The sequence below is a fragment of the Ixodes scapularis genome, unplaced genomic scaffold (assembly GCF_016920785.2).
Source record: "Ixodes scapularis isolate PalLabHiFi unplaced genomic scaffold, ASM1692078v2 PGA_scaffold7__128_contigs__length_106722199, whole genome shotgun sequence".
Lineage (NCBI taxonomy): Eukaryota > Metazoa > Arthropoda > Arachnida > Ixodida > Ixodidae > Ixodes > Ixodes scapularis.
Genome location: NW_024609882.1, coordinates 91,580,031 through 91,588,018, shown reverse-complemented (window position 1 = coordinate 91,588,018; position 7,988 = coordinate 91,580,031). Strand labels below are relative to the sequence as shown.

The 7,988-nt window shown below is 46.3% G+C and overlaps 1 protein-coding gene across 1 annotated transcript; it reads right to left on the bottom strand.

Moving 5' to 3' along the window:
* Positions 1–1,416: 1,416 nt before the first annotated feature.
* Positions 1,417–2,013, bottom strand: LOC120840461 (tigger transposable element-derived protein 4-like). The gene has a single exon (XM_040211018.1). It carries the CDS (start codon positions 2,011–2,013, stop codon positions 1,417–1,419), a length of 597 nt encoding a protein of 198 aa, XP_040066952.1.
* Between the last annotated feature and the right edge of the window lie 5,975 nt (positions 2,014–7,988).

Here is a 7,988-nt window from a genome sequence, read left to right as displayed (position 1 = left end):
AACAAACGCTCTTCCTTCATCTCATTCGTCAGGACCTTTGGCACCATTTTCGCACAGACTTTCCTCATTTGGAGATCCTCTGTTAAAGGAGCTGTGCAACGATATTCAATTGGAATGTTTTTCTCTCTACACGAGCTTACTGGCACACCTGGGACTCAAGGATACTCACACGCAACGCCATTGGCCAAGAAACTCCTTTGTTGCGGCGTAATTTCAAGGACAAAATCGATCATTTTCATTCAATCTCTCCTTTGCAAAATTTGATGACGTAACTCGGGGATCGCAGTACACCCAAGTGACGATATTTGAATGCGGCTCATAGATTGGACCCGAGCATTGCATGGGCACTTGACTTGGGCTCGTGTCAATTGCTAGCTCGAGAAGGATTCGGGTAGTGACCCGTGTCCAATCACTGCAACGACGACAACAGCCGAGTCATAACAATGTCTGGAACTCAGCGCGTGTCCTGCGCTTTGCCAACCCCAGCGCGTGGTTATGATCAACATTGGCGGCATATAATCGGCTCCAGATCACGTGGCCGCTTGTTCTGGCTGCGAGTTGAGGGGGTGAACGCTGCTCGTTTTTCTTTAATATTTTTCTGGGACTTCTATTGCGTGGGGTGAAAAACGAACGCGTGTTTGATAGGTCATTAACGTTGGGGATCCGTTTTAAGCGGTATTTGCGCAAAGTACAAACATTGTTGCATTGCTCCTTTAAAATGGGATGAACGATTGTTTTGGGTATTCCACACTCATCTGCGACCATTCGAACGCTTAATCGCCGGTCCTTGTCCAAAACGTGACGCACTTTTTGCACCGAGTCATCCGTTTGTGATGTCGACGGGCGTCCCGAGCGGTCGTCGTCGTTGACGGACTCCCGACCTTCCCGGAACCTCTTGTGCGACATGAAAGTTTGGCTTTTTTTCATCGCGTCGTTGCCGTAGGCTTTCCGAAGCATTTCGAGCGTCTCCGCCCCGTTTTTACCTAGTTGCACACAAAACTTGATTGCATAACGTTGCTCCAAAAACTGGTACATTTTTTTTCTCGACGAGGGTCCTGTAGATGCCTCTGCGCGGAGCGTGACCTGCCTCAGCAACTGATAGCAGACAACTGAGACCGGTCTCGTTTCGAAGCTTATATCCTCCACTAACTTCTCCACCTGAAGCCCCACCCCGCCAGGCGGCGTTGCCGACGACAAAAAATCATTCCGGGAAGTTTTGGGACAGACCCTGTATATATATATATACAGTGCAGTCCACTTATAACGATATTGAGAAAACCGCAAAATCCAATCGTTATAGCCGATTATCGTTATATCTGGACCGACAAAAAAAAAACACAAAGAGAAGTTACTTACGGGCGATGAGTGAATCAGGTCGTACAACGCGAGCCGAGGCAAAGAAAACCGAAGGCTTTATTAAAAGGTACGAAAATGACTATAAAATAATTTAAGCATGCTTAAAAAAGTCGGAAATTTAAGCATCTCATAAAAGAGTGCTGTTTCATCGCCGTTGAAAATGTCACTTTCTTGGAAGCGCTCCAACAGCTCGGGTAATTTCGTCGCCAGCCATTCGTCTTTCGCATTTACGTCCAGCGAGGCAGCCTCCCCGACGACGTTTTTATAAACGATGCCGTGGCGATCCTTGAACCGCTGAATCCATCCTCCGCCGGGTTCGAAGTTTTCCCGTCCCAGAAGGGAAGCAAATTTCTTCGCCTTTGCGGCAAGAATAGGTCCACTTATGGGCACGTTCCGGTTGCGAGTGGTCAAGAACCACTGGTACAGGGAGTCTTCAACGTCGCCGTACAAAGGATCCCTAACCCGCTTTCGCTGGTCGTCGTGACCGCTGGTGCCAGCCTTCTTCAAGACATCTCCAGCCTTGATGATTGTAGAAATCGTTGATTGAGACAGCTCGTATCTTTTTGCGAGGCTACCAACCTTGAATCCTTGTCGGAAATCCCGGTGAATTCGCTGCTTCACCTCCAGAGATATCGCTTTGCGCTTAGTCGGCGCCATTTTTACCTCACGAACGTACGAACGTGCGGAAACGGGGGAAAACTAGGAAGCGTTGCGCGGCGGCGGCCAAGCAAGCTCTTTCTCTCCTCCCTTCAGCGATTGCGATGACGATAGCACTTAGTTCCGAAGGATGAGGCTGAACTTTTTAAATCGGGCGGCTCCTCGCGTCACCTAGCGGATCTTTCCACGCCGACCGGTTTTTGATATTTTTACTAGTTTTCATGTCGTTCGCTTCAAGTATTTTAATTTTTCTCAAATTTCCAGGCAAATTTTTCGTGATAAGCACCTTCCGGGCGGCCAGAATTCTATCGTTGTATCCGATATGTCGCCGATAATTCTATCGTTATATATGGTTTATTTTTACATAGGGGCGATGGGAGAATTGACAAATCTAAAAAATTTGATTGCTATAAGCGATATATCGTTATATCTGGTATCGTTATAAGTGGATTACACTGTATATATATATATATATATATATATATATATATATATATAACGGGCATGGTGGCGGGAAAACAGCAGCAACGGACGACTTATTGTTCGACCTTTCGGCCGGAGTCCGGCCTTCGTCAGGAGGAACTTTTACAGATGAACGCGGGTGGTATTTCTACAATGCTACGGTCGAGTCCAAGTTTGAAAAACGGCGGAATGACTGTTAGAGTTTCCAAAGAAGCGCTTTGGAAACTCCAACCGTCATCCCGCCGTTTTTGAAACTTGGACTCGACCGTAGCATTGTATAAATACAACCAGCGTTCATCTGTAAAAGTTCTTCCTGACGAAGGCCGGACTCCGGCCGAAAGGTCGAACAATAAGTCGTCCGTTGTTGCCGTATTCAACAAGGGTTTTTTCTTCCCAGTTATATGCTTGATTATTTTTTGTTTAGTTTGAGGGCAGGCCAGGGTGGACGTTGAGGGTGCGGTGGGAGGAGCCCCAATATGTAATGCGTGCGGGTTTTGTTCCAACGTGAATCGTTCTGGGCCGGTTGCTCCGTACTTTGCGAAGCCGCGTCTCGTGAAGCAGTGGCCTGTGATATCATAAGACGTCACAGTTTCCCCCTAAATTTCGCCGGAAAATTGACGTCACGTGACCTCAACACAAATTCAATCTCCCCGCACAATTTAAAGGGGAAAATGACGTCAGATAACTTCGAGTCACGTCGCTTATGAACAAATTCAGGTATGCTTGGGAGAAGAGCGTGTTGGTTCAAGTCATGAATGAACAAAGAATAAAACAATTAAAACAGCGACAACACAACCACATCTTTCAAGATGCGGTTGTGTTGTCCCTGTTTTAATTGTTTTATTCTTTCTTCATCCATGACATAACAAAATCAGTTTCCCACTAGATTTGCGATATACCGTAACAAATAATTTGAGCAAGATATATATATATATATATATATACAACGGGCATGGTGGCGGGAGGCCGAAGGCGTGGGTATATAATTGAGAAGAAAAAACCCTTGGTGAAAACAGCAACAACGGACGACTTAATCTTCAACGTTTCGGCCGGAGTCCGGCCTTCGTCTTCCTGACGAAGGCCGGACTCCGGATGAAACGTCGAAGATTAAATCGTCTTTTGTTGCTGTTTTCACAAAGGGTTTTTTCTTCTCAGTTATATATATATGTGTATGTGTGTACAAATATAGGTCACTCTCTTCACATACTGGTTTTGCACTGTCCTCCTCTACCACGTCCTCTGCCTCTTTTCTACCTTACTCCTCCGTACCCACACCTTCTCCTCATCCGTACCCTCCCCTCCTCCTCCTTCATGTGCTCCCTTCCTGCGTCTCCATAGCCTCCCCTCCTCTCACGCTTTCCCCGCAAAATTTAGCTGGAAAATTCACGCCACGTGACGTCAACATCAATTTAAATCTCCGCTAAATTTAGCATGGAGAATAACGTCACAAGACATCGTGTCACGTCACATATGAACAAGTTCATTTTCTCCGCTAGTGTTAGCGGGAAAATTGACGTAACTTGACCTCAACACCAGTTCGAATCTCCTTTAAATTTACGGTGAAACTGAATTGGTGTGTAGGTCTGTGACGTTCCATAATACAACACTGTGCATTCAGTTTCGCCACTAAATTTAGCGGTAAAACTGTCGTCACATGTCCTTAATATCAGTTCAGTTTCATTGCTAATTTTAGCGGGGAAACTGTGGAATCGCATACTGCAACGCGCGAAAACGGGCGCCTAAGAACTGCGCTCTAAAACTGAGGGCACGCTTAAGCTTCGCCTTTAAAAGTGAAACGCGTCAACGTTATCGGGCCCCATACGCAAAACATTCTCATTCCAACCCGCTCCCATTCCCAAGCCGTGCAAGCCTGTGTGCGGCGTCAAGTCGGTAGCGTCACCTGTCACGTGACGTCATGACCCTATCGACCCGCTGATTTTAGCGGAACAATTCCTAATAAATTTTGCGAGAACATGTTTTTCTATATTTCGTGGTAAATATTTTTACTAAATTTGGCGGGAACGTTTTTTGATAAAAATAATGGAAACGTTTCTAGCCAAGTTAGCGGATCAATAAAGTCACGACGTCACAGCCACGTGTGACATCAAACGTGGCTCCGAGCGTTGCCTTATGGGATTGTTTGGTCCCGCCCACCCCGACGCCGACACCGACGGCGGATTTTCTGCTGGAAGAGCTCCTCAACGTTATCGCGTGAAAAGCACAGTGGAAGCTTGGAGTCGTCACATTATTAAACCAACACTGTCAAAGTCGACATTACTCTTATTTCATTAAATGAAAGTAAAATTATTTCAAAGAATGACGACCTAGGGAGTGCATCGTCCATCGTGTAACGCTTTCGTAGTGCACTTCACGGGAACGGGGCTTACGACACCCTTTTCCCGAGCGTAAGATTTGAGTCGTACCAACTAGGTTTTTATTACCCCAGAATCGGTAAGAAGTTAATAATTAATTAACCCCTCGAAAACGATTTAGGCATAACAGTGTTGTGTATAGAGCTTGATAGCCTGTTATCGACCACAGAGAAGAAGTGAAGCCTACCAAATTAGAGGAAGAGGGACTGTAGGTCAATCACATGGCTGTGCCCAGGCAGAGCTGTTTAAAAGCGTCTATATCCCCAGGACAATACCAACGCCATCCTAGAAATTTTTCTGAACAAGTATTTATCAGTTCATTACCACAGCTCAACAAATAGCTCACGTGGCCATAAAAACCCCGAAAGAACCTGCTATTATGTTTTGTTCTCAGTTTAGTAAAAACTTAGCAATGTTTACTTATATCAGAAACAGCTAATTTGTATATGCGATAATGATCTACCTTATATGCACTAATATTATGTATTAGTGGTAAACATGTATTTAAATTACCTTTTTGTGTTCAATGAAGGCGCATTTTTTTGCGACAGATTAAAATATTTTCACAAAAATATAAGCTTGAAAATTGAAAAAGAAAAGACCACAATATGGATACGAGCATGTATTGAAGTTTGTCTTGCAGAACCTTGGATATATTGTGTTGACACCAAACGGCAGTGCATTTGTACTACGAAACAATGTTAGGGTGTACTAGGATGGTGAGTTGTGCCATCCGGAGGCCGTGAGTGTGTTGCGATGTGCAAGCACACCGGTGAGGGCACTGTTGGCACAGCACGTTTAGAGTTCCTGTATGGCGAGGTACGCGATCAAAGGCGTCGCTGTGGTCGGCCTTCCACGATTGGCAAAACGCTGACCATGACGTCAGAAAAGGATTCTTCATCGACGGAGATAAGAAGATGAGAACTTTGATTTTGAATGTGTTAGCAGTGTTTCTTTGAGAGCGGTATGACTTCAAGCTTCCACCCTCCTCACTACAAACACCATCGAAATTGTTGTTCGCAAGGTAATGACGTCACGAGAGAGAGCCATAAGAGGGCGCCACCAAAACGTCTCGCCGCTAATAAGCTCCCTGCGGGAGCCAGAGTTCCGCGTTTGCCCCTGTAGCGCCGTCTTTCCTGCACGGCATGTTGATCCTGCTCCTCACGTGACTGAATTCGGCGAATGGCGGCGCCGCGCGTTCGAGGCGCGCGGCGTGCTCAAAAGCAGGGGAACGTACTCTCGGGGCACGTGCAACATCTACTTTCCTACACGGCATTTGATCCGGATCCTCACGTGATTGGATCTTGGCGAATAGCGGCGCGGCGGCACGTGGAAAACAGACGCGCAACTCGGACTCCCGAGGGAGCCTATAGGAAGTATTCACTGGCGGTCATAGCTGTGTGCGCGACTGCTGAGCGCGTGCTGATGACGATCTTCCTCAGTTCTTTTGAAACGTGCATTCCGCACCCTCAAGATTGCCGGTCTTAGCAGCCTATTGATGTGGGTTCATTCTGAGCATGCGCTCTAAACAGCACCCACAAATATGGCGCCCAGTGAATACTCCTTATACAGGAACTCTAAACGCGTTCATTTAACACACTGTCGAAAGCCTGGTGGTCACCAAGATGCTTTAATCGGCGTCAAAATGATGGCATTCCTCGCTTGTTTTGTCTGCTCGGCTGTGAGAAAGAATGTGTTCCATCCTTGCTCACATCCTTGTGAAAAAGCGTGAATTGAGAGAGGGGCTGGAGCTAATATCCAAAGCGCGATTGCCCGTTGGGAGCGGTCAGTTACTTATACAGACCCGATATATTTTTTCTCGTTTTGCTGTTGTAAAAAAATAATCGTCTACTTACCTTACATACCACCGTTAACAAAGTGAAGTTTGAATATGGTATGATATGCGATGTTTTCCTCTTCATTCTGGTTTCAAACCTTTTAATTATTTTTTGGCAGTTGCATATTTTGGAGACGTTTAAATACCTAGTTTTTTGTTCTGGTGTCAGTAAATCTATTTTGTGTAGCATAGATTATTGCAACCGAGCTTTTCTTGGCTGCTGCGTTTCCAGCCAAAGCTTATTGAAAAGAAAACGTTTGAATTGATGTAATCTAGTGAGCATGCATTACATAAAAATAAACAACACTACTGGCAGGATAAATGGAGCAACTCTAAATGCTTTATTCACTGAAGAGCAATCCCACTTGGGGAAATTTGTTTTCTTTGACATATCACACAGGTCACACATTCTTCATAAACTTGTTTATTTTTCTTCGTCAGTTGTTTTTTAATAAAATGAACTTGCGTGACGCAGAATATTTTCTTGGAGTCAGACGATCCCTATTTCGGGATAAAAAAGGCATCGCTTGTCGTCCGGAAGATGGAGTGTTTTAAGTTGCATGTGCTGTAACCACGGTGGAAGAAACATTTACATCATGACTGTCTGTCGGACGCGGCGACCACATTATGTTCGGCGCACCCAGCACTTCACTCGCACGGGGATAGATGGCGCCCAAGTATGGAATCCCTCCCAAACCGACCGCTCCGGTTGTTCCTCTTAGCGCTGGTCCGGCATTCCCCCGCTCAACACTTCTTGTACCTCACAGCCGCCACGCCGCCATCATGTTGCCAGAGTTCGCATATCTGTGTTCTCTTCCTTCTTCTTCTTGTTCTTCTTCTTCAAGTTAACGCTCACCTTCGTGCCCGATGGTGGCACCTGTGATCGACACTGAGCTTAAGCAAAACACGAGGTCAGCCACTGGCCGCACTCCACCCCCACACCGCGAAAAAGTCGAGCATGCTACGCCGTCGACAGAGTGGCCGCCGAGGAGGGACCTCATACGCACGATGCTCACACCTCAGCACCCTCCGCAGCGGCGCGGAACTAACTACTTCTGGTTCGAGGCTAGCTCCGAACACGATCAGGTCGGTCGCTCCCCGCGGGAAAGCGGCCAGAGTCATCACCTAAATGTATTTCTTCCACCGCGGTTGTAACCCACGTTGCTCACCCGCGCAAAATATCAAAGTCCTTTTCCTTTTTTTCCATGCGAAAGGATTAAATGTTTTATGGGGTGGAGCAGGTGGCGTCTGTAAGCGCAAAAAACGTGCACCCAAAACATGCAAGGAATTCCGAGGAGCCGGCG

What these genes read in the sequence shown, in the direction of transcription:
- LOC120840461 (XM_040211018.1), bottom strand. Translation starts at nt 2,013, where the DNA reads ATGGCGCCGACTAAGCGCAAAGCGATATCTCTGGAGGTGAAGCAGCGA.